Here is a 27,173-nt window from a genome sequence, read left to right as displayed (position 1 = left end):
TTTGAGCTGAGATCCTTCATCAGGATCAGAATCAGAACATATCAAGTCAGAGCATACGCTTTTGAAGAGTATTAATTACAGTTGGGAAACATGCCTTAAGGCCTTCTTAATGATCAATATGAAAGAAAATGTCAAACTCAAGGACAGTGGAAGCAGACAGATCATAGTCTTTGTTTCTGCCATGTGCTTGGAGATGGAAGCTGCCATTTTTGGAACTGCTTAATGTCCTCCATTTTGTGCAATGAAGTTACTTCGTTTTCTGTGTTTTAAAGTAAAGGTAAAGTTTCAGATAATCTGCTCAACTAGAAATCACTTCCAAAGAGGTTATTTGTGAGGTGTTCTTTGATATAACATGCAGGTTTATGAATGTCAGGTTTGGTGCCTGTCTGGAATGATTCGAGCTGATTACTGAAGAGAACAAAGAGCCATAAATTACCGATTGTCCCTTGCTGGGAAGAGGGCAATAAATGGATGCTGGCCTGGAGCAGAGCCAATAAAAAGGTGTTAATGGTCAATCAAATGACCTTGAGTCAATGACACTGGAATGCAATATTTGAATTGGTGAGGAACGACTATAGAAGCGAACACTTCAAGTGTACGATCAGCGATGACTACCTCAAGAGACCCACCATCGCAAGGAAGAACCCTCAGGCCAGGAGCTGGGTGAAGAAAGGATCAATCATCTGGCCAATGGAGATCCCCTACTTTGGTGTTTTGATCTTGGACAAGAGGTCTGAGTGAGTATTGGTACAGAGGGAACAGTAGAATTCATGTTCTGATGTTAGCCTGGAGTCAACAGAGTTACATTGTTGTTTGTACAGAAACAATAAAGTATGAGCTTCGATTAATTACAAGCTGTATAGTGAATTTCTTAACTTAGTTCCATTGATGAATGATCAACAACTAAAATTATACCTTATTCAAAGTCTCTTGTAATATTATCCATTTTCCAGCAATTTCTCAATTCTGAGAATCACATTGAAAATATAGGTTCAGACAATTAAATTCTCAATTAATACCAACAAATAGGTTTCCCACAGTCTCTTCAAGTTTTACAGCTCCATTTCAGAGTATATTTTATTTAATCAGGATGTTGGTCACTTCACTGTCCAGCAGACTGTTATTGCAGAATGCATAGTCAAAACTGATTAGTGACACAGGTGAAGTGCACATACAAACGTGTGTATTTGGATTAAAGGTTGTAATTCATTCTGCCTGGTACAGAATACCAATGAAGTAACTAAATGGGAGATTTTCATCCCATATACACAGTAGAAATGGAGGGTAAGTTCTTGGGTAGCTGCAGCTATCCCACAACTTTTGAGTTTAACTCGTTCTGAGTAGGAGGGAAAGGTACACCTGTTGGAAGCGTGTGAAGAAAAGTACTTTAGATGTGACACTGGCTAGTGGTGTAATTAGAACGGGAGTTAGATCCTGATCAGACCCTAACCTGCGTATTTAAAGAACTTTGCAGACTTCCAGCTATTGGCACTGCCATCTGCTCCGACAGTCAGACCTGCAAGAATACAGGTATTTTGAGAAAGGCAGATTTTAGGGCAGCTATTAGGGCTATTGGTTCACAACTCCAGAAATTTAAATTTGATCCACTTTTGAGATTCAGATTCTTTTATTTATTACTGTACATTGAAAAATACAGTGAAACACATTGTTTTACTGGCTGGTACTGTCTGTGTGGAATCTACATGTCATCCCCATGACTACATGCATTTCTTCCATCATCCAAGAGTCGGAGATTAATTGGCCATTGTAACTTGTTCCCAGGTATACATCCATTGGCTCGGTGAGCTGTACAATCTGGTGGAAAATGATGGGTACATGTATAAATGGAATTGGTGTAAGATTTAGTGGACTTGATAGGCCAAATGCTCAATTCAGATGGGCAGGTTAAATTCAGCACCAAAAAAAAAATCCAGAGTAAAGCAAATAGGTGAGGGGAGTGAGCCATGAGAGGAATAACTAAAATCTAAAAAGCTGAGATTCTTCAAGCAAATGTGTTTGATTGTAATACATTAGCTATCAATCACCCCTTTAAAGAGAAAGGGTGAGAAAGTTAGTGAGGAAAGAACCACCTTATACATAGGTAGTGCAGAGAAAGTTAGAAAAGGATAGCTCAGATCACATGAATGATACTGCCTGTCCTGATGAGAATTTACAACATGGTAATTCAGATTTCCAGTTTCTACAGAAAACCAAGCTGCTGGAGGAACTCTGGAGGTCAAGCAAGTGGGGAGGAGAAAGGAAGTCCCAACACAAGAAAATCTGCAGATGCTGGAAATCCAAAGCAACACACACAAAATGCTGAAGGAACCCAGCAGGCCAGGCAGCGCGAACAAAAAAGAGTAAACAGTTGACGTTTCGGGTTGAGACCCTTCTTCAGGGCTCTCGGGGTCTGCGGAGACTCGGCATGTCATCAAAAACCTTGACAAAGGTTTGGTGGAAAGTATATTCACTGGCCGCATTACAAGCTAGCTTGGGAACACCAATGCCTTTGAGCAGAAGTCCTATGAAGGTAGTGAATTCAGCCCAGTATATCATGGATAAAGCCCCCCAATCATTGAGCAGCTCTACATGAAATGTTGCTGTAGGGAAGCAGCATCCATCACCAGAGATTCTCATCACCCAGGCCATGCTCTTTTCTAGCTGCTGCCATCAGGTAGAAGTTACAGGAGCCTCAGGATTCACACCACCAGGTTCAAGAACAGTTAATGTCCCTCAGCCGTCATGCTCTTGCACAAAAGAGAATAACTACACTCATTCTATTTCTGCTGTTCCACAACCAATGATCTCACTTTGAGGACTCTTTATCTTGTTAGACTATGCTCTTGTTATTTATTGCTATCCATTTGCATTTGCACAGTTTGTTGTCATTGATCTTGTTTACAGTTACTGTTATATAGATTTGCAAAGTATGCCTGCAGGAAAAAAATGTCAGGGTTGTATGTGATTACATGTACACACTCTGATAATAATTTTTTACTTAGAACTTTTAACTTTTAGAATATTTTTAGGGACTTCCTACAAATGACTATGCCACCTTCTATGGCCTGGAATTTCCTTAAGTAATGGGGTAGTTGTGATATAATGCTAGCTTACAACACGAAGATTTAAGGAAATTCACAAAAATATGAGTTGCATCTTTTTTTGCTATGCTTGGGTTGCCTCAACAGTTTGCGATCTTCACCAAAATTTGTGCCGCACATAGGCAATATTCTGGCTCATGAGACAAAAAACTAGGGAATATGAGCTCCAGTTAATAATGGCCTACACATTTATACCTAAATTGAGAAAGAAGCAGGACCCAAAATCATATTTTGGATCTGAAAATTTATCCTCATTATCACTTGATGTGTATTCAATGAACTTACCTTTATAGCAAAAAGAGTGATAGTCAAAACTGAAACACTGATATTTTATTCAATGGAATTCTTAAATGTAAAAGGTAGCCTGAAGTAAAGATCTGACATAAAATTCTTTAAGTCAATAAACTGATTGCCATCTGATTTGTTAACGAAGTTTACAAAGAAGTTCAGATCAAGTCCTCATTTAGTATGAACAGCACAGAAATAAAAGAAAATTTTGGCTTAACTTGCCAGTTACAGTGTTTGAGGATATTCCAGGCTTTTATGTCAACCAAAGTTGAAGCCATTTCCTATCAACCCAAAAGATGAAATAAAATAGCCTATTAATGTTACCTTTGACCTTCTCGGGGCATTCTTACTTCCTGTTGTTCTGACGTGAAAATGGCAGAGAGCCGCAGTTCTCCTGATCACGAACAATGGCTTGTCAGTGTCCATAGTCAGAACCAGACTGCACTACACACTTAACCCTTTCACCGTCTGCACTTAGTTAAACAGATTCCGTGAGAGTAATAAAGGCTGCTGGCTCTCCAGAGATTCTCCTCTACTAGTTTACTTCCTTTATCAGTTTTGTTACATTTATTACATGCTGCCAAAAATGACTGTGTGCAGTAATTGCAGCTGACAGCCAGTCACTCGCATTGCTGACCCCACCTTTATCATGACAGACAAGTGACAGTCGCCACTTCTAGAAATGAAAATGTTTTGCTTATTTTTCACTGTCCACAGCCTTCTTTTGTCACTTCCTAAAATGCAGTTTTACACATAAGAAAGTGTTAGGCCATGACGGCCTGCATATTATGACAGATATCATCAAATTGTATCTGTCTGGCAATGTGACTGGCAGGCTTGTCAGCAACTGCATGCATGAGTGCACAAAATTACTGAAATCCTGCTCCAGAAATTAATTTCTTAAATAAGAAGATTCTAATAAGATTTGTATATTTATCCTCACTATCTAAGAAGACAGTTTCTTCAACAAAATAAGCAGTTTAACATAAAACATTCTCTATGTCCTTGGTGGAAGTACGCTTATATCAATTTTCAATTTGAGTTTGATTCAGAATACAGGCTTGATAAATTTAATATCGGGGCATAATGAAAGTGGGCATCTGGAATCATCAGGCAGGAGGCCGCAAGTGTATCCAAGCACGCATCATCATCAATCCACATGGAGCTTAAAAATCTTTCTGGGGTGGCAGTAGAGATATTATAATTACCTTGTCTGCTATGGAATTAAGGGTGAAATAAGCCAAGACCCTACATACAAACCCAATACAATCCAGTGAGGGGGCTTGGAATCAGCTTTGCTACAATGTCTCCATCAAGATCAGATAATATGAGATATGTGTATTTTCAAACATGATTTTTGATCTTTCTGGCAGAATCCAATCTTCATCCTGATGGTTTCTGGGGTGGACTACATAGATACAGTTTCAAGGTTGTGACTGATTTGCTACTTGCCCCATATGATTCTGGGCATCCGCATGTGCCAAGGTTACGGCATCAACCAGCGGCAGGCAGGTGAGATCAGAGTATATGGAGATGGAGATGGGGTGGGTGGTGGGGGAAAGCTGAAAGTGCCATTATTAAATGGAGTACACATCCCAACTCCTTACATACTGTATGTATCTGATACTATTTTTATCTTGGCAGATGGAATGCCATGTGATTGACCTGGCATAGATGACACATCTTATTCAACAATGTATATCAATCTCCTATAGTAGAGTTAAGAGCTTAATTTAAATTTAACAGTTTCCAGCTGATCTTAGCCAGCTAAAGCAATGGGAAAGTAAAGGAAGCGACTGACTTAAGGCACTTCTAAATTATAGAACAAAGCTATGACCACCTGTTAACTTTATCAGGAACTCTACATCTCCAATCTACATCTCCAATTGGTTTTGAATGCTGCTACACAAGCCTGCACGCTACTTAAAATCTCAGGGCCAAGCTCTTGAAAGAGAAGGTTGTTTCATTTATAAGAACTGGGAGTGATTGGTTTTCAGTAAGGTACAATAGATAAATGTATCAATCCTTTTGTACCTGAGCTAGGATTACAAGAGTTGCAGCTTCCAGAAGAGGAAGAACTAAATTTCGATACCAGATACTCATTATTCTAGCAGAGTGAGAAATAGAGAATTTAATACCAAAACCTGAGGTCAAATATAGGAAACTTCTTTTAAACTGGACTTCCAGTATAACAGCTAAAACCTGAAAAGTATGGGTATGTAAGAATGCTTAGATCAATTTCAAATATTAAGAATAGCATTCTACAAATATAAAACATAGTCAAAGTTTCAGATGGCTTTAGTCTTCAAAAAGAAATAAAACTCTGAGCTAGAAGTACCTTAATTTCCAGAATCAGAAGGGAAAATAAGATTCATGTAAGGTCTCAATATTATTGAGGAAACATGAGAGCTAATGGATATTAGCAGGACAAGAAGTTCTAGTAGACTGCATTTGGTGGACTTGAGTAAACTAAATGCAGTACTCGTTTCTTATGGTGGGTTCCATTTTAGGGTAGTCAGAAAACCAGTCAAAATTGTACTGGGGGTCAGTACAGCTACCTCAAATGCTCTATGAGGAAAGACTACAGCCTAGATCGTTGCTAGCAATGGACACAGAAGGTCCAGGTCTTGTACTTCAGCCTCAAACATTTCACTGATGCATTGCTTGTGATGAAACCTTCGTGATGTTGACTTATCAGTGAAAGCATTGTATTTCTTGGTACAGTAAATGAAGACAATGGCATGCCCTGGTTGTAATTTTGTTTATTTTATGAATAAGGTGTACTTTTGGGAAAAATACAATTATATTTGCCCTAATAGAGTATATCAATCAATTTCAAAAATATCTAATACACACAGATTTTACCTTATTAGATCAAACCATGCCCCTACTAGACATGTGCCTTATACTTGTCCCTGCACATTTTCAACAAATATATGGAGGTTCTGCAGCCCCACAGGGCAATCCAAGCTCCATGCCTTATTGCTACAGCTATCCTGAAAAGTAGAGCTGATCCCGACTATCAATTAGGTAACCTATAGATCTGCTTGATAATGCAAATATCTAAATAGCTAATCATGTGCCAGCAACTCAAAGCTGAAAAGCAAGCAGACATGGTCAAGAGGTTTAGTTGTTGTTCAGAGCAAACATCAGAATGAGGAAGAAATGTGATCGAAGTGACCTTGACTGTGGATTGATTGTTGGTGCCAGAATGGGTAGTTTGAGTATCTAAGAAACTGCTGATATCCTGCATAACAGTCTCTCAAGTTTACAGAGAATGGTGCAAAAAACACAAACTACCTAGTGGGTGAAAACACATTGTTAATGAGAGAGCTCAGAGCCAGACAGATTCAAGCTGACAGGAAGGCGGCAGAAACACAAGTAACCACACATTATACAACAATAGTTTGCAGAAGAATATCACTGAACCTTAAAGTGGATAGGCCCCAGCAGCATAAGATCGTGAACATACTTTCAGAAGCCACTTTTTTAGGTACAGAGGGTACCTAATAAAGTGGCCATTGAATGTAATTAAAGCTTTTATATTGAGTAAAATAAAGAAAGGCACATCAATATCCTGTACTTATCTCTTCAGTTCATAAATGTTGCATGTACCAGTTTAACTATTTCGCAACCAAGGAACTAGAAATGGAGTTACGTGGCCTCTCATCTCAGCATAGTTGAGGTCAACTACTACACACAGTATTTGAGTCCTATAGTGGAGTGGCAGGTCATATGCCCTCAGTACCTGACTACTATGTTGTAACACAAAAGTCTGGCAATCAGGAACATATTGACCTGTGCACTTCAGTTACCTGTCAGTTCTTTATGGAATTAGTTGCTAATAGTTATGTACAAATTATAGCATGTAGTGCCAATGCAACCATTTTGAAGAATTCAATTGGTTATACATAACTATAATCTACCTTCAGATGAGATATGTACTGCATACCCTTATTATTTAGCAATAAATATCATGGTGGAATGAACTGTTATAAGCAAATCCTAGCCTAGTACCTTACAGTAGATTTTCTGATTGGCACAACAGGAGACCAAAGAACAATTTCGATTTGATTTAATATGGGTTCATTTGAAAAGTTGCCTTTCTCCAACAGGCCTCCCATATGCTAAAATAAGACTCAACAAAACTACAGTTCATGCCCTCCCATCCCTGCACAAAAATATGATAAAACCGATAGGAAGTTATATTCCATACTAATAGTCAAAGACATTAAGAGAAATTATCAGATTTGGAATCTAAAGATACTAATGCTATGTCATGGAGTTAATGAGTCTCAATGAGTGCCGTTTTTTGCTATTCTATAATTTCTATCTCCAGGAAGTACTTAAAATGTAAACTGATAGGAGGAGGTTTAGGTCAGGGCAAGGTCAGATTTCAAAAACATGGAAAGATATTTATGCATTCTATTCACCATGTTCTCATTAGGATAATATTCTTGAAAGACTGAGGTGAAAAATGAAAAGACTTGATGAATCATGGATTACCAGGGCAAATGGAAGTGAGAACTGACCAAAATTGACCTTAATTTTTATAAACTGGGATTAAAACATTCTAAAAATCTTTATCTATTATTCAGTTTTTTCAAGGAAATGTTGCTTAAAAACAAGGAGCTAAATTAGAACTAAGTAATGTTTTCTTTATCACAGAAATAAGGCATTGAAATGGCACAATCTGCTTGGTGAAACTTACATCAATTGTATTCAATTTAGATGAAAAAACTGTCTGGCCAAACATGTTTTCAGCAAAAAATTACCAATTTAAGTTTGCATTATAAAATGATTTGTTCCATCAGCCACTGGTCTTATAAGATTTGGAATTAATATATACACTGTCACTCTAAGAACCTCTTTTGGCAATCTCATGATAAGCACATTATAAAAGGCATTTTATGTCATTCTCTATGAAAGATAAAATATGAGCCATATTACAAACCATGGTTTATTGAAGAATGTTTTAGTAAAAGAGAAAGTAATATAATTTTATAAGCACCTTATATCATATTATTTTGCTATGTCAAATCATTAAAATCAAATGTCCTGGAAGGAATTAGTTGCCTCTCAGATTCCTTAAAAAAATGGAACTCTAAAGGCTTCAGGATTTAAGTTCATTATTTTACCTTCACATTTGTTATTCTCCTTCTTTTACACCTAGCAGTGTCTGTACACTTGACCTTGAACTGGCAAATCAGGCAACTTTGCGATTATTTGTTGCTGAGGCTTCCCATAAGGATTCATTGGCTGGCCCCTGTTGCTCTGGGCTGTTAGCTGTTGGTGCCGACACTAAACTAATACAGCAAAAAGCTCCTGCTGGAACAACACCATGAACTTTGTCATGGCTGCTGTTGAATGAGGAAGTGACAGAAGAAAGATCCTGAAACATAATTTGAATTTACGCACATCAGAAATTTTGTGAACAATTCAGTTAACGCTCAAACCTGCTCAAAGAATGGCACTGTAAACATTCTTCTCAGTTGTCTCCCCCTTCAGCTAAAAAGTCAAACACACGCAATGCCCTCAGAGTTATAGTTTCTGAATTGTTCCCAGGGTTAAACAAATACATTATCCAAATTAATGTTTAAAGCCTCTCGGCCTTCCTTCAGATATATGACTATTCATGACTCCATCTGCTGTGCTATTCTACTAAAAATAGAATTCTTTGGCCTTCGCTCCACCATTATTTTGCCCCTAAGGCGTGTTGAGAAATGCTTCAGTACTGCTTTGGACCAGCACCCGGCATAACCACAAAAGGTCATTATCCAAAGTATACTTTGTTTACAGTTACGAAGAAGACTCTTTAACGGGCATCTGTGCATTCCACTTTCATTTTCTTTCCCACCGCACCCACGCCACCCCCCCCCCAGCCCACTCCCACTATTCTATTTGTTTCTCTCAACATTCAAATACTGTACATGAATTCCAATCGGATGGTGGAACTGTTGGTGCTTGTTCTGCAGCTGCATGCATTGTTACGACTTGCCAAGGCTCATTAAAGCTCTAAGCGATAAGCAGTGAAGGACAAATTACGCTACTGTATCTAGAAGAAAAGTTGCATGTCACATTTTTCAAGAAGTATTTGCTTTGTTTGGTAACAATCCTGCCATTTAAAGTTTTAACGCATAAATGCTATCGCCCATTATCAGTTGTATTCTGATTTTTTACTCTCTCATTATCAATTCCCAATCCAGGGGTTAAATGTGAGGTGAATGCTTTTAATTAACAATGATATGCAAGACATCCGAAGAATGCCCTCATCTTCCCTCTTTGTGATATTGTGGTAAAAATCGTAGAGTCAAATCTCATTAACATGCATGACAATGGGAGCTGTGAACCCTGTACTGCTTCTCTGGAGAATCTGATATGAAATACTCTCTCTTTGGAATATAATAACTCAGAACATAAATACTGCACAAAAGCTGCTTTTATATTGTGGACATTTATAGATTGGAATCTAAGAGACCAGCATCTGGACGCTGGCTTAAACTGGTTAAATGTGGTGCACTTACCCTTCCACAAGACTTACAAGCACAGCTTTTCTTTGGCATCTGTACCCGACACTAAGAGCAGGTTTCAGCAATGAAAACATCAGCTGCTGCTGGATTAAGCATGCTTCGTTCCCAGAATTGTTATTAAATTGGTAACAATAACAAAGCTGCCACAAGTTTCACTACTCGAAAGAATAAGAACACAATAGGGTGATATTCCCAATAAATTTATGGATTATGGTGTGGAACTACTGAACCCAGTAAATCTCAGTAATGAATTGGCCATTACGCAAGCTACAAAAATTGAAGTAGTGAAAACCTATTGGATTACAAACATTTTTAAGCTTAACTGTGCTAACCTCCCAAACTCAGCTACCTACCAATGTCTCTGTCCAGTTTCACTAAGGGGTAGTAAGGATCTTTTCAATACACAGGAATGTTTCCCAATAACAATAAAGAGAGGGGGAGAAAGCTGCAATAAGAAGAGGTGAAAATGTGCTACTTTATCGTCTTCATCGCCTGTGTTCATTCCATCGGATTTTCGAACCATAGGCCAAATGCCTGAACATTTCTACTAATGCACAGGCTGTGGGCATGGCTTCCAATTGAAAGTGTAAATTTAGTGCCGACAGTAGTGTGGGGAGAAGGTGCTTGTGAAAACAGAAAGGCCTGAAGGTAGGTAAATCACCTGGACCAGATGGTCTACATCCAGGGTTCTGAAAGAGTTAGCTGCAGAAATTGCGGATGTTAGTAACGATCTGTCTGGCATGGTTCCCGAGGACTGGAAAATTGCAAATGTCACTGCACTCTACAAAAAGAGAGGAAGGTAGAAGAAAAGAAATTATAGGCCAGTTAGCCTAACATCAGTGATTGGGAAGATGTGGGAATCGATTATTAAGGAAATGGTTTTGGAGGCGCAGAATAAGATAAGCCAAAGTCAGCATGGTTTCCTTAAGGGAAAACCTTGCCTAACAAATCTGATTGGTAATCAAGATTTGTCAATATTAACCATTACACAATTTCTTGATTGGTTTGGGCATGAAAGATTATGGGGAGAAAGCAGGATAATAGGATTGAGAGGAAATGTAAATCAGTTGTGATCAATGCTGGAACAGACTTGAAAGGGTCGAATGGCCTGATTCTGCTTTATATCTGATGTCTGAATTAGAGATGAAAGCTGGTATGGGCCAGTAGGTTGGTCCAGTAAGAAAATGGTGAGAACTTTGCTGGTGATAATGACCAAAGCAATAAGAAATTTACACAACCATACCAATCAAAATATTATCATTACTTTCAATCTTACATATGACCTGACAGTGAATAACACACAAGGAACTTCCATTTTGACAGGATTTTGTACACCTTTTGGACATTCAAAGCTTTCCTAATAATGCCCTTTTTCATGCACAGTCAGTTAATATTACAACAAACGTGATAGCTCATCTGCATGCAGTGAGGTTCTACAAACAGACTGATGATCAACTAATTGCTCGGAAATTAGTTGATGCTTCCTAAGCTGTGTTGCTCAGACAGTTCACAGCAAGTCAACAAGCATTGTGATCGAGTGCCTGTGCCTGGCATGATCGATAGTGCATAGTCGTAGAGTTGTGAGAGCTGAGGAAGCTGGACAAGCTTGGGAGCGAGTCTGGGTCCCAGAGCTCTTGAGCAAAAATAGAGCAAGGAAATGTGTAATACTTGAGGGTTGTAGGAAGATTGATAAATAGAAGCAAGAGTAATCCATTTGGCGCCTTCTGCCTGCGTTGCCATTTAATACGATCCAGAATAATCTGTTTAATCAGCACCACTTTCTGCACCACCCTAACTCAGATCCCTTGATTCCCTTTATATGCAAACATCTAAAGTGAATATGTTCAGCAGCTGCACCCACAGCCCTCTTGAGTAGAGAATTCTGAAGATTCATTACCTATTATATGAAATAATTTTTGCACATCTCAGCCCTGAATGACCAACTTTCTATCTTGAGACTGTAGCCCCTGGTTCCAGACATCTCGCCAGAGGTAACATCATCACTACATTAACAGACAGACTCTCACTAAGGAGTACCAGGCCACTGTCTCCTATACCATCACCAACCTTATCAGCTCTAGGGATCTCCCATCCACTGCCACCAACCTCATAGTTCCTACACCCCGCACTTCCCGTATCTACCTCCTACCCAAAGTCCACAAACCTGCCTGTCCAGGTAGACCCATTGTCTCAGCTTGCTCCTGCACCACCGAACTCATTTCTGCATTTCTCATTCCTTGACACTGTTCTATACCCCCGCCCCCTTGTACAATCCCTTCCCACCTATGTTTGTGACACTTCTCACGCTTTGAATTTTTTCAATGATTTTAAGTTCTCTGGCCCCCACTGCCTTACTTTCACCATGGACGTCCAGTCCCTATATATCTCCATCCCCCACCAGGAAGGTCTCAAAGTTCTCCTCCTCTTTTTGGATTTCAGACCTAACCAATTCCCCTCTACCATCATTCTCTTCCGTCTAGCGGAATTAGTTCTTACTCTCAATAATTTCTCCTTTGGCTCCTCCCACTTCCTCCAAACCAAAGGTATAGCCATGGGCACCTGCATGGGTCCCAGTTATGCCTGCATTTTGTTGGCTTTGTGGAACAGTCCATGTTCCAAGCCTATAGGGGTATCCATCCCCCTCTTTTCCTTTGCTACATCGACGACTGCATTGGCGCTACCTCCTGCATGCATGCTGAGCTCATTGACCTCATTAACTTTGCCTCCAACTTTCACCCTGCCCTCAAATTTAGCTGGTCTATTTCTGACACCTCCCTCCCCTTTCTTGATCTTTCTGTCTCCATCTCTGGAGACGGCCTACCTACTGATATCTACTATAAGCCTACAGACTCTCACAGCTACCTAGACTATTCTTCTTCCCACCCTGTCTCTTGCAAAAATGCTATCCCCTTCTCACAATTCCTCTGTCTCCACTGCATCAGCTCTCAGGATGAGGCTTTTCATTTCAGGATGAAGGAGATGTCTTCCTTTTTTAAACAAAGGGGCTTCCCTTCTTCCACCATCTACTCTGCTCGCAAATGCATCTCTCCCATTTCCCGCACATCTGCCCTCACCCCATCCGCCCACTACCCCACTCCGGATAGGGTTCCCCTTGTCCTCACCTACCACCCCACCAGCCTCCGGATCCAACGTTTAATTCTCTGTAACTTCTGCCACCTCCAACGTGATCACACTACCAAGCACATCTTTCCCTTCCCCCTTCTGCTTTCCACAGGGATCGCTCCCTACACGACTCCCTTTTCCATTCATCCCCCCATCCCTTCCCACCAATCTTCCTCCTGGCACTTATCCTTGCAAGCCGAACAAGTGCTACAACTGCCCCTACACTTCCTCCCTCACCACCATTCAGGGCCCCAGAGAGTCCTTTCAGCTGAGGCGACACTTCACCTGGGAGTTGGCTGGTGTGGTATACTGCGTCCATTGCTCCCGGTGTGGCCTTTTATATATTGGTGAGACCTGACGCAGACTTTGAGACCGTTTCGCTGAACACCTACGCTCTGTCTGCCAGAGAAAGCAGGACCTCCCAGTGGCCACACATTTTAATTCCACGTCCTATTCCCATTCTGGTATGTCTATCCATTGCCTTCTCTACTGTCAAGATGAAGCCACACTCAGGTTGGAGGAAAAACACCTTATATCCCGGCTGTGTAGCCTCCAACCTGATGGTGTGAACACTGACTTCTCTAACTTCCGTTAATGTCCCTCCTCCCCTTCTTACCCCATCCCTGATATATTTAGTTTTTCTTCCCCCTCCTTTTTTTCCTCTCTGCCCATCACTCTGCCTGTTCTCCATCTCCCTCTGATGCTCCCCTCCCCCTTTCTTTCTCCCTAGGCCTCCCATCCCATGATCCTTTCCCTTCTCTAGCTCTGTATCCCTTTTGCCAATCAATTTTCTGGCTCTCAGCTTCACCCCACCCCCTCTGGTCTTCTCCTATAATTTTGCATTTTCCCCTCCCGCTCCTGCTTTCAAATCTCTTACTACCTTTCCTTTCAGTTAGTCCTGACGAAGGGTCTCGGCCCAAAATGTCGACTGTGCTTCTTCCTATAGATGCTGCCTGGCTTGCTGCGTTCCACCAGCATTTTGTGTGTGTTGCTTGAATTTCCAGCATCTGCAGATTTCCTCATGTAGACGGACATACTTCATTGATCCCGAGGGAAATCGGGTTTCATTACAGTCGCACCAACCAAGAATAGTGTAGAAATATAACAATATAAAACCATAAATAATTAAATAATAATCAGTAAATTCTGCCAGGTGGAAATAAGTCCAGGACCAGCCTATTGGCTCAGGGTGTCTGACACTCCAAGGGAGGAGTTGTAAAGTTTGATGGTCACAGGCAGGAATGACTTCCTATGACGCTCAGTGTTGCATGTCAGTGGAATGAGGAATTTAGGAATCCCCAAAATTCGATTAAATTACCACTGGTCCCTTCATCAGATTATTGTCATAGATGGAAGACAGCTGGTATATCAACTATGATCTCTGCTGCACCCGCTTATCACAGCCTCCCAACTCAAAAAAATAGTCCTGATTTTTGTTTGCTATCCATTGACACACCTCAGTATTTATCATTATACAGCATAACCCCCAAATGCTCCAATTCTGTTTAAAAACCTCTTTGTCAAAGGCCGTCTGAAAATCCAAATGCACAAAGCTAGTGGTTCCTCATTATCCAGTCTGTGAATCCAAACTCAAACTTCCATTTCACAAATCCATTTTAACAGATCCCATCATTATTTTCTAAGTGGACTGCTTTCACTTCCTTAATATTGAACTAGGGTATTTTCCCTGCTGACATCAGATTAATCACATTTTCTTTTTACTCACTCCCTCCTTCCTTAAATACTGTGGGTTTCGTGCAAGTTTGGGTGCTGGCCATGGGGAATCAACTATTTATATAACTGACTGTTTGAAAAACATGAAATGCAGGTCATTAGATCCTGTAAATCTATTGGTTTTCAGTCCCATTGATTTCCTGATTATTTTACCAATGTTAATTTCCTTCTGCTCCTCATTGACCTGCATCTCTCCACAGAATGCCTATATCTTCTTCCACAATGCAAAATGAAAATATCAATTTAATTTCTCTATTTCCTTATCCCTCAATATAATTTCTCCCGCATCATTCAGAAAGTGACTTCTACTAATATTTAATCTTTTACATATTTTCGAAGCTTTTGCAATCTGCTTTTAAGTTTATCACTAGCATATAACTCCATTTACTTTCCATTTCTTCATCAATGACTTCATCCTTCTCTGCTGAATTCTGACAATTTACCAATCGATAGGCTTATGGCTCTTTCTGGCAATATTATGTCTTTTTTCTTTGCTCTGATACTATCTTTAACTTCTCTTTAAAGCATCAATTGGACCAATTTCCTGTTGGCTTTAAAAGGATATATTGTGTGTTAGTTCATCAGACGTTTCACTTTTGTTTGCTGTTGTGTATTTCAATATTGCTTTCCAATTTAGCATAGGCAACTTAAACCTCCTACCTTTGTAGCTTACCTTTAGGTTTAAGTTCCTAAATTAGAATTGATCTAAATCACCTTCAATCTTAATACATACATCCCTAAAGTTTGCTTAAATTAAACACAAGAAAATCTGTAGATGCAGGAAATCCAAAGCAACACACACAAAATGCTGGAGGAACTCAGCAGGGCAGGCAGCACCTATGGAAAAGAGTAAATAGTCAACTTGATGAAGGGTCTTGGCATGAAACATCAACTGTTCCTTAAAGTAACCCTACTTTTTTGCACAATATATTCTGAAATAGTGTATCTCTAATTGCTGCTTCAAAATATCACTAGAAAACTTTTTGGTAATACTCCATGAATTCAACTTCTATGTTACAATGCTTTTGCTCCTTTGCTCTGCCCCATTGACATGTAGAGCCCATCATTAATGTATTACCTTGCTACATGCAAGTCTAATGTCTTGATTTATACTTATGCCCTACATTGCCAGTGTTGTTTGGGGACTAAAGACAACTCACAACAAAGCTTTTTGCCCCTTGCTATTTCTTGGCTTCATCCATAAAGGTTCTACTTCTGGGCTTTCTGAGAATTGATCCAGTTTTTTTCACTGCCTTTCTCATAAATCTTATTATCAGAGCTATCTACCAATCTTTTGAGTATTGTCTTTCGCTTCTGAGAGCTAAGTAGCCTGGAAATTCCCATTCTTTATCACTTTGCTACAACATCATTGATATCACAATAATTTTATATATTTTTATTTGCACCATTAATTGTGGCATGCATTCATAGGAAACAGTTTTCCAAGTTGTCTTTTTACCATTTTTTCCCTATTTCTAGTTGGAGGTAACTAGTATGATTGATTGCTCTGCTCTTTGCTGACATACACGATTGTTGTTACTCATTTTTCTATGATGAAATGTCATTTTGTCCTCTCTTTAATTTGGTAAGCCACCTTACCCTCCTTCCTGACTAACTGTTGGGTAGATGTTTCAGGACGTAGACTAGTTGCCAGCCATTAGTGGTAGATAGATTTTACTGTTGTTGTTGGTGAGATTGCTTTCAAGTCATTAATAGGAATGGCAGTCAATAATGAAGATGGATGGGACTATGAATTAGAGTGGGGATTGGATTGCTAGTTGGTGAGTATATGGAAAAGAGCAGAGATCAGTGCTTAAGTGAGAAGCAGTCAAGATGTAATTAGAAGTCTGGAAAGAAGAGGTCAGGTTGGGCTGATGGATCAAGAGATGGTGTTAGAATAGTAATTTTGGAAGCAGTATCTTGTACAGGGTGGGTATGTTATTGCTATTCCTCTCCGAGACTTGTGGCGGCAACCTTGCCGTTTCTTTAGCATTTTGTCTGTTTTTTTTTACGAGGCAGAGTTACTAGCTTGATGCTTAAGGCAGCACGGATGGAAAGCCAGCAAAGAGCAGCCAGATTCAAACCCAGGACCACTCGCCTCGAAGTCCAGTGCTGACGTCACTACACTAACGGCTGTCTTGAGAGGGTAGGAGGGACTAGGTAAGTATCTATCATAAAGTAGCTAGCATGAGAACAGGTCAGGCAGCACAATTAAATTCATAATATGGAAACATACTTCAGCTGGAGGAGGCCAAGGAAGACACAGGCCTTGCACTTACATCCATAAATTACAGAAGGTGGCTAGGCTGAGAAAGCATTTCCTCAGATGCTGCTGTGCATGTATGGGGTGTGGGGTGCACCCACAGCAGAATAATAATCACAAAGCATGAAACTTCTACTAAATCTCAGATTTTCAATAATCAGTTCATTTCTTGTTGAAAATGGCACAAGTAGCTATAACATTTTGTGATATGGTTTCTTGGAAAATCTGCTCACTGAGCTAACTTGAGGAATAAGTAGTGTCTAAAATACTGGGGGAAATTGACCATTTGAATGGCTTATCAAACTGCAGATTGGGTCTTGGTTTGATATCTCTCCTTTGTGTTACAACACTCCCTCAATGCTGCACGTTTCTGCAGTTGCATTTAACACTTACAAACTAATGCACAGTGACAAAATTCATGTGCTGCTGGGACTTCAACATCATCGAGAAGATCATCTTGGCCGAGTTGTTTTGTGCAGATTATGGTACTCTGCAGTGTATACTGGCCCCCTAATTTAATGGGCGGAATCTACTGAAGGCAATGTCCTCACTGTGCATTCAGCTATCCTGCAGGAGACCTGCAGCAGACTTCAAATGTAAAACCTGTGGGAAAGCAGCCAGAAGCTGGACTCCACTCACTCATGCTGCAAAACATGACCATATGGCTGCTTTAAAATGATATTACCATGTTCAACACTGTAATACCCAGAAAACCTACTTTTCATGCTGCTATTCATCAAGGACTTAAAGTGTTAATTTTGGTTGACAGTGAAAAGAACAAAAATCTCAAGTTTTCTTATTGGCATTCATCATTAAGCTTTGGCTCTCGTCCCAGAATTCTTTGTTGTGGCACATACCTGGAGCTGTAATGGGCTGAGTCCAGACGCAGCTGCAGCTGCCATTGTCGACGGAATGAGCTGCACAGGGTAGCTATCACCTGTCGATGAAGAACAATGCACACAGGTTCAGACAATGAGCAAAGAATCACACCGAACATGTGCCAACACGCCTCTGCCTCTGCTTTTGCACCACAGCGCTACACGGAGCCGGAACATCTGCCCGAACAGAAGCCTCAGCTGGGCAGAAACATGCAATGCGTACGTGGAACTTTTGTGCACAGATGGCTCGAAGGCAAATCATTGAGAATGGGGAAGGTCTGCTCTTTTAATTTTTCAGGGTAAAATTCTACTCATAGTTAGATAAAATAATAGCAGTATAAAAAGCTTCTCGTCAATCTGTTTTAATTAATGTAAGGTCTGTTACTGAAGTCTTCTTATTGACAAGGTTCTGTGTGAAAGATTACCCGCCCATGTGATAATGGTCAGTACTTTAGCTGATCAGGATAAATACTACAGATCTCAAACAATCTTTCATATAATGAACACTACGGGGACTTTTTGCTAAAAAGACATAAGGTATCAGTAACAGAAAGCTTTAATGATTAGTTTTAAGGGTCGAAATAGCACCATTCTTGGATCGAAATCCAAAACTGTAGTCCAGATTTTGCTGGAAATGTTGGCAAATCCACAACAAACTATCCACATTCCTCAGCATAAATTCTGGTGAGCTCTGGGATTCCTATGTAGTCGCACATTAGCTCCGCTTCCTTGCTGAGTTTCACTACACAATTCCCAGCCACGATCACCATTGGATTTCACAAACTCCAGCAGCTGATCAATGTTTTCATTAGATTCCTTGCCATTTGAATTGGGATATCTACTCTTCAGATTCATTGCTGTATAGGGTCTAATGCTGGGTCCATGGCTGATTTCAATGGGAACCCTAAACCTGTGGAGAAGGTAAATTCCTCTCTTTAAGTGTGTGCATTTTATTTAATATTTTAATTATTTATAAACTTTTAATCAAGATTTTTTAAAATAGTATGGTTTTTAAAATTGTATTCTTTATTTCACTTTTCATTGGCATTAGATTCAGAGATATATAAGGACGCTTATAGATTTAAGAGTTGACAAAGCTGGGCCACACCATCGGTTGTCTAAGATACACTTTAGCATGGTACTGGGAATGGAGCTTCTCCATTGCATTGTTGGAGACCCAACCACTACTCATGTCTTCGGGCTGGAGTCTGAGACTTCAACCCAGCAAGCTATCTAGCAGCAGGTCCATGCCGATGAACTAGCCATTGATGTTTCATTGGAGTTAAAATGAATTAATATTAATTTATTGAGCTATATCCATAGTTGTTGATATTCTATAAGATTTATCTTTTAAATCAATCACTTCAATTTGGCAAGAAAATTTATCTGTCAGGATGCATCATGGAAAGCGGACACTGCATACAGAAAATACCAATTCTCTGTGACCATCTTGAGCCACCCTATCATGAGAAGCTTTCTAAATCAAACAGAGTTAACAATTCTCTTCATTGACCTTTTCAACCCATTTCACTTACAATAAAGCAAAAATTCAAGGCTTACAGTATATGGAAGTCCAAACTGACTGTAATGGGAAATGACAATGGTAACAAATGGCAACTGAAAAGCAGCTTCACAAAGCAACGAGAAACAATTGTACACGGATACAAAGATGAGATCCAGCTCTGACCACATCATCAGCTTCATTGATGACACAATAGTGGCTGGCCTCATCAGAAACAAAGATGAGTCGGCATACAGAGAGGAAGTAGAGCATGACAACTGGAGTCTCAATGTGGACAATATAAAAGAGATAATTGTGGTCTTCTGAAAAGTGCAGGCTGACCAATCCCTACTGCACATCAACAGCTCCTCCGTTGAGAGTCTGTAGCACCATGTTTCCTGGAGTGCACCTCACAGATGGTCTCATCTGGTCCCTCATGACAATTCTTTAGGTCAAGAAAGCACAGCAGCACCTTCACTTCCTGAGAAGACTGAGGCAAGCAAAGTTCCTCACCCATATTCTAACCCACACGGAGTGGCCAACTGTATCACCATATGGTATGGGATCTGCAAGGCCTCTTGACAGGAGACCCTTCAATGGATTGTGAAAGTACTGAGAGAATCATTGTGGTCTCTCTCACCCACCCCTCGCACTCCCACCAATCCATGACATACACCAGAAGTGTTGTGTTTACAGAGCCTTCCCACTTATCCTACAATCCCTTTGTCCTCCTACCACAGTATAACAACAAAGACTGTTAGTCTGGGTAATGGTTTCTTCCCACAAGCCTTGACACTTCTGAACACCCCGCTACCACCCAGTGTACAATACTTATGACAGCACCAGTAGCATTGTACTGTTATATGTTTAACTATAAGCACTTATAAGTACTTTATGTCAAGTTGTACATCTACAGATTTTTTATTATCTGTTAATACTGTTGTGTTAACATTATTTTGTGTGCTGAATGTGTTATATGTTCTATGTTTTGCACCTTGCTCTCAGGGGTACATTATTCCTTTTATCTGTATACATGTGTACAGTTGAATAATAATAAACTTGACCTTCTATATTTTAGAAAAAAAATAACAAGATATATTAAGACCAATTGCTTCTTGTTGTTAAGTGGATATGCAGGTAGAGAGAATATTAAGATCAGTAACTCCACAAACATGGAATTCAATGTATTTTTTTTAAAAAACAGGACCAAACTTAACAATAGCACCATCTGAAACTGGGCCACTGCTTCCCTGATACATGCTCTTTCAGTTGCCCTTTTGGTCTCTGTGACCCATTGAAACAAACACATACAAAACAATCTGCACCTCATCAATCCATGCACCACAGTGAAAGCATGTATGCTTCATAAAGATCTCTCCTCTGGCTGCTCCTAAAGTTCTGCTACACTGCATATCATAATACTACCTCGCCTTGGTGTCCTGTGGTCTGGTACTTCAGAAGATTTGTTTTTCTCTTCGGGCAATTTAAATAATAAAGCAACAATTTAAAATGATCAGCCAGGACTGTTTGTGTGATTTTTTTTTAACAAATATTCTCTTTAATCAGCCAAATCGACCAGCAGTAAAATGATGTGAAACCAAGTATGCACACATTTATTTTTGATGAAGGATGATTGGGGTGCAGATGGATAGGCAAGAAAAGTGGAACTCCACAGATGTTGTTTTACATGCCATAAATTATTTTTTTCATTTTGAAATTATTAAAAAGATAATCTAAAAATTCCTTGTAGTACAGACATTGTGATAGTACACTAAGAAAAAACTGATTTCCAGCAGCAATGACTGATTGGTCTCTCCTTAGCACATTCTTGCACTCTACATCTCACTTTTTGTACCTCACCTGAGGCAGCTCAGAGGTGATTTTTTTCTTCTATTAACAAATTTTGTTTCATAATAATCAAAGTGCAGTTACTTAGAGAAGACTGACTTTTTAAAAACATTGTTTATGCATTGTAATTTTAAAAACAATCATATCACAGGCAAAGGAATACCACCTTGTGTCAGGAAACATGTAGGAGGCTTGACCCAATTGCAGAACAGTGGAAATAATTTAGCGGTAAGCAATAACTTTAGTAATAAACTACAAAATAACAAGCTATGAGGGACCACAGAAAAGAAAGGACAGATATTAATGTGACAAGGCAAAAAGGTAACTGAAAATAAGGAACAACTGGTTGAGGCTGGCTGGTTTGATTACTGAACAAGGATTGTGGGTGAGCGCTGGGTTTAAATAGACTGCATGTAATGAGTTGGAAATGAGTGGCAGATGACTCTTGTTAGCTGGGTGGTGTCTGGGAGTTGCCTGCCTGTGCAGGCCTGACACCTGGCAATTGGAAACTCCAGTTTTCATGCTTCATGTTTGTGAATGGATCAATGAATGGAAAATATGGAAATGGAAATGTTTTCTTCATGACCATATTGGGTTATAAAAATCCAGTATCTTTTAATGTTCTGAAGAAAGATTTAAAGTGCTCTTTAGCCCTGTTTCATTGTGTTGAAGTTTTTTCTTCTCTCAAAGATTCTGGCTTAGGGGTCCAAGATTTCTAAGTTTCCTTTGGAACTGTGCCTAAATATTTCATCTTCAATTTACAAACTTAGATAATAGCTACAGGCAAACAACTGTTACCATGTGAGGGTATAATGCCACATAAAATATTATACTCTCTGGATATTGTCACTCTTATCTTTTCACGTTTGAGGTGTCTGAATCACTGTCAAAATATATTTCCTGGCAGATTTTCCCCTTTGTTTAGGAGAACTGAGATACATCTTCTAACTGACTGCTCTTTTAGGAACATAAGACTAAATTTATTCAACCCAATAAGCCAGCTACATCATTTTTATTAGCTTTGTCTGGGTCAGCTGTTTTAGCAGAGACTGGGGATCTTGCTGATCTCTACAGGTCAGTGCATTTGTCAACAATCTATTGGAAAAGTTTTAATAATCACTGCTTAAGATTGTTTGTTTGCTTTTAAATTGCCTTCCATTCTGACTCTCCTTGGCTTGGAGTCAATGGGCATGCTGTAGCAATCTTCTGCAAATTTGTTCTCTGGATTAAGAATGCTTGCGTGAGGAAAAAATTTATTTAATTTGTTTGAAGAAAAAGACACGTGTCCAAACAAGCTTCCATATAGTACTTTTGCTCTCTTACCATAGAAGAGCACAGTTAGCATTTTCAAATCATACAATAGCGTGTCACGTGGGCTCAAATGTTTATCATTTGCTCCTGATGCATTGCCTATTTTTTTAGATATATAATCAGTATTTGGGATTGAATAGATGTTCATAAAAAACCTCACATCTCAGGTTGGTGTCCAAAAACCATTAATTTAACAAATCATCCTGGAGTAAAAATTGGAAAGACAGATTAGTCAAAGGTAGGCAACTTACTGCTTTGAAATGGGATCCTTAATTTAGAGTGCAGTAAAAATGTGAACATTAGCCAATCTATCTCTAGATGTTAAATAGCTTACTCTCCTTTCTAATATTTTCCAATTGGTGCATATTTGCAACGTGCAGATTTTTACATCTCAGGATGTAGCTGCTAAACACACCATTGTAGATCGTAGGCCTAATAATGCTTCCCAGCTGCTGGATATTTGTGCCATCGACTGCAATAAGGGTGGAGCATTAATTGTTTCACAATGTACCCGACGTATCAGAGGTGATGAAATCCATTTGCTTCACTTGGTGGCTTACTGGAAGAAATTTTCACCTACCTCTCCTGGCAGAAGACTCTCAGATTTGAAACAGTTACTCATTTTACACCCTCATGTAGTCCTCAGTTTTTAATCTCTATTAAGCTAATGCAGTGCAAAGCCAGGCAGAGTATTTGGCTGATGCTGTGTTACCCTGTTGGGTCACTGTTTTTTCCACCTGCTGATGGTTTCTCATTTAGTAGGTATGCCAGTTTGTGCTAAGACTGTCTTCCCTATGTCAATAACATGTAAAATGTGGCTGCAGTTCTGCTTACAATTAACCCCTCAGGCACATGAATTGACTGCAGCTTTGGATGGCTTTTCTCTGCAAAGCATTTGTCTCCAGCCTGATTTCACAACTACCTGTCACATCATTGGCACTGCATTGCCTCAGATGGTTTTCTCTCTCATGGTCCACAGCCACCTGGTGTTTAACTCACGGCTTCCTCCTTGGTCCACATTACCTCATTATTGCATATGCTACCCTGGTATTAGCATAAATGGAAAGTTTTTTCACCTCTGCCTCATTACCTCCTTCCTTAATTCATCATACAGCCTTTGACAAAGTCCCAAATGACAATCAAGTATTAAAAGGCAACACGAGTGAATCTGCAGATGCTGGAAATAAATAAGCAACACAAAATGCTGGCAGAACTCAGCAGGCCAGACAGCATCTATGGGAGGAGGTAATAACGATGTTTCGGGCCATTGTCCATTCATCCCCCCCATCCCTCCCCACGGACCTCCCTCCGGGCACTCATCCCTGCAAACGGAAGAAGTGCTACACCTACCCCCACACTTCTTCCCTCACCAGCATCCCAGGCCCCAGACAGTCCTTTCGGGTGAGGTACCACTTCACCTGCGAGTCAACTGGGGTGATATACTGTATCCGGTGCTCTTGATGTGACCATTTATACATTGGGGAGACCCGCTGCAGACTGGGAGACCGTTTCGCCGAACACCGGCGCTCAGTCCTCCAGCAGTGGCGGGATCCCCCTGTGGCCACACACTTCAATTCCACAGACCACTCCCACTCCGACATGTCTGTCCATGGCCTCCTCTACCGTCAAGATGATGCCACACACAGATCGATGCAGCAATACTTTATCTCCCGTCTGGGTAGCCTTCTTCCTGCTGGCATGAACAACCAACTCACTAACCTCCGTTGATACCCCTGCCCCCCACCCTTACCCCCATCCCTATCTATTATTTTAGTCTGGTTCTCTTTCTCTCTCGTTTTCCCCCCTCACTATAATCTCTCCCCCTAGTCCTACCTTTCTTTCTCTTTTATTTCCCATAATTCTCCACCTACCCCCTAGCCCATTTCCCCCCAGCCTATCACTTCCCAGCTCTCTACTTCATCCCTCTCCCCACTTCTTATCCACCCCCCCCCCCCCGACCATCCCATGTTACTTCACTCCTGATGAAGGGTTTCGGCCCAAAACATTGTTATTACCTCCTCCAATAGATGCTGTCTGGCCTGCTGAGTTCTGCCAGCATTTTGTGTTTTTTATCAAGTATTTAAAACATGGTTGTTAATTTTGGTTTTGCAGCCTAACAGCAGACAAACTGAAGCCATGTTTTTTCTAATATCAGTTAAACTTGGGCATTAAATTCCATTATCCTGTTAGTGTATACTTGGGCTTGGATGTCTGAAGCTTTAACATACAGCTGTCCTCTAACTCATCATCCTCCTTATACCCAATGATACTGAACTCCACTTAGTTTTGACTCTACAACATACCCTGATCTGAGTTACCTATCCTCTTCTCTCCAAAACCATGAAACTGGACTTTAACAATGCTCTCCAATTACCATAATCTAGCAACATACCTGTAAAACATCATAATTTGTTTTCATTTAACACACACCCATCTGTTCCAAACAACCAGTAAGGCTCCTGTGGTTCCCATGTGTTAAGTAGAATCAGTTTGAATTTACTGTTCCTCTCCTTCCACCCCTCTGAAGTTAATTGGAACTTGTCAAATTACATATACCAGTAATGCAATAATGATCTTGTGAAAAATATGCCAAGAAAACTGAGTGCCAGTCTTGAGGGCAGCAGTTTCATTTTGAGCAGTACACCAGTGCGTCTGTGTCGTGACCTGCACGTTTTAAGGATCTGAGAAAGAAAAGAGGAAGAAGATAATAATGAAAAGGAAAGTAGATGATGAAAGTAAAAAGAGTTGAAAGAATTAATGAAAGGAAGGATAGAACATGGTGAAAAATGGAGGGAAAAAATATCAACTAAACAACAGAATGAAAAAATTAGTGGTGATGACAGAAACAGAAGTTAAGGAAAATGTAAAAAAGAAGCCAGAAAGAAAGAATAGAGAATAGTCAAGGTTTATGAAAATTGGACATACCCAGAAAGCTTCACAAAATATTTGTCTTTCATTGAATATACTGAATGCCAACAGTCTTTTTCGTGAAACAAAGCATTCTTTGTTTCCCAGTTTGGAGGATTTATATCATCCAGTCTCCAGCTCCTTCCAAATCTCCTGTGGTTTCGACACTATCACAATTAAAGATGCTTCAACAACTATTTCTTCACTAGTTGAGCTGGATTTATAAATTAAAATCAATTGCATTTACATTTTCACTCTAAATCTTTGATATTAAAACATTAAAATTACAGGCACTTAAACAATAATGCAATTCAGAGATTGAAGTTGTTGAATTAGTAATATTCTTGTGCCCATATGTAACTACATTAACTGCTTCAATGTCATAACATGGCAATCTGGAAATGAAAATTGAGATGTGTAAGCAAAGGCTACAGAGAGTTAAGCAGACTGAAGGAATGATAGAATACTGATTGCAGCAACTTTAAAGCACAGTAATTTGGTAGCCCACAGCAGTGGCTTGTAAAGTTCAGATTTATAGTCGGCTGGTGCACTGTGACACCGATGAAGACTTGGTGTTAAGCACGTTGTATTAAGAGGAATGAACCAGAAAGGTGAAGTCTCTGAAATAGTTTTGACAGGGCCCAGGAGAATGAGTTTCTTGCTCATAAGCAAGACCACTGTTTTGAATCCCAAGCATTTTACATGATTATGCTCAGAAATATAATTACTTGGATTTTATAGTGCAAGATCAGTAACTCAGAGCAGCAGAACAAGGAGACCTGGGTCTAGGGTAACAAGACAGATGTTTAGAGGGGATTTAAGAAGAACTTCTCCTGGTTGGAATCTGCAACACACTGCCTGAATGAATGGTGTTGTCAGGTTTTCTCACGTCATTTAAGAAGTACAGTGTCTAGATGGATACTTGAAGCACCAATGCATAAAAGACTAAGTTCTGGCAAAAGGAATTAGTAGAAGTAGTTACATAGTAATAATTGGCATAGATATATTGAGACAAAGGACCTGTTCATGTGCTATATGATTCTATGAGTCCAATACCATTTACTCAGTTTATAAAACCAACACTTCAAACAGCAGGACCAAATGCCTTAGTGTGCCAAGCTTGAAATGAACAGATATCGAATGCCTCTGAAAAAAGTCCCATCTAAATCTAATAGCATGAAAATAATATCAGTTTGCTTCCCACAACAAAGCACTTGCCCCTCTCTGTGGCATCAAATGCCACATGATAACCTGTGAAAATTTTGTAGATGGCTCTCAGACCCTTCAGTGGTAGCTCAGATAATGTCAGGGCTTTTCATCAGCATAAGTGCTTGATGTTACTATTGTGTGCCCAGTGTTCTCTGTTTCTAAACTTACCAAATGCAAGGAAGTACCAATTATTATTACTAATTGATTTTCTGTGCCTGAAGTCATGCACATCACATTAAAACCTTGCAAAATCAAATATCTAATACAATGGGGTTTCATTCAGAATCTTTCCACACTCACTTTTCAGTAGGTCACTAGTGAGCAAACAAGATCAGGAATTGCATCCAATACATGCCGTTCACCAGGTCGCTGGGGCAAATGTCACTATCAACCAGTAGGTGACAGGACTTTGCAGACGAAACAAAATCTAGTTTTAGATCATCCTAAACTGAACTACAACATGGAAACTTGCTATTTGTT

General features: G+C 39.8%; 1 protein-coding gene and 1 long non-coding RNA gene across 24 annotated transcripts in view; one reads left to right on the top strand and one right to left on the bottom strand.

The window, feature by feature from the left end:
* sox6 (SRY-box transcription factor 6) overlaps window positions 1-27,173 on the bottom strand; it is a 602,254-nt gene that overhangs the window by 94,944 nt on the left and 480,137 nt on the right. For all 23 annotated transcript variants that reach the window (XM_059975754.1, XM_059975761.1, XM_059975763.1 and 20 more), the window contains one exon: window positions 17,897-17,976. In XM_059975754.1, coding sequence (XP_059831737.1) covers window positions 17,897-17,976 — 80 coding nt within the window. The remainder of the gene's footprint in view (window positions 1-17,896; window positions 17,977-27,173) is intronic.
* The window catches only part of LOC132397259 (uncharacterized), a 64,785-nt gene continuing 55,563 nt past the window's right edge, over window positions 17,952-27,173 (top strand). The window contains exon 1 of the long non-coding RNA XR_009513319.1: window positions 17,952-18,838. This is a non-coding gene — a long non-coding RNA (uncharacterized LOC132397259). The remainder of the gene's footprint in view (window positions 18,839-27,173) is intronic.

The sequence above is a fragment of the Hypanus sabinus genome, chromosome 7 (genome assembly GCF_030144855.1).
Source record: "Hypanus sabinus isolate sHypSab1 chromosome 7, sHypSab1.hap1, whole genome shotgun sequence".
NCBI lineage: Eukaryota > Metazoa > Chordata > Chondrichthyes > Myliobatiformes > Dasyatidae > Hypanus > Hypanus sabinus.
The sequence above is the reverse complement of the archived record's forward strand: the minus strand, read 5'-3'. Positions and strand labels throughout refer to the sequence as shown.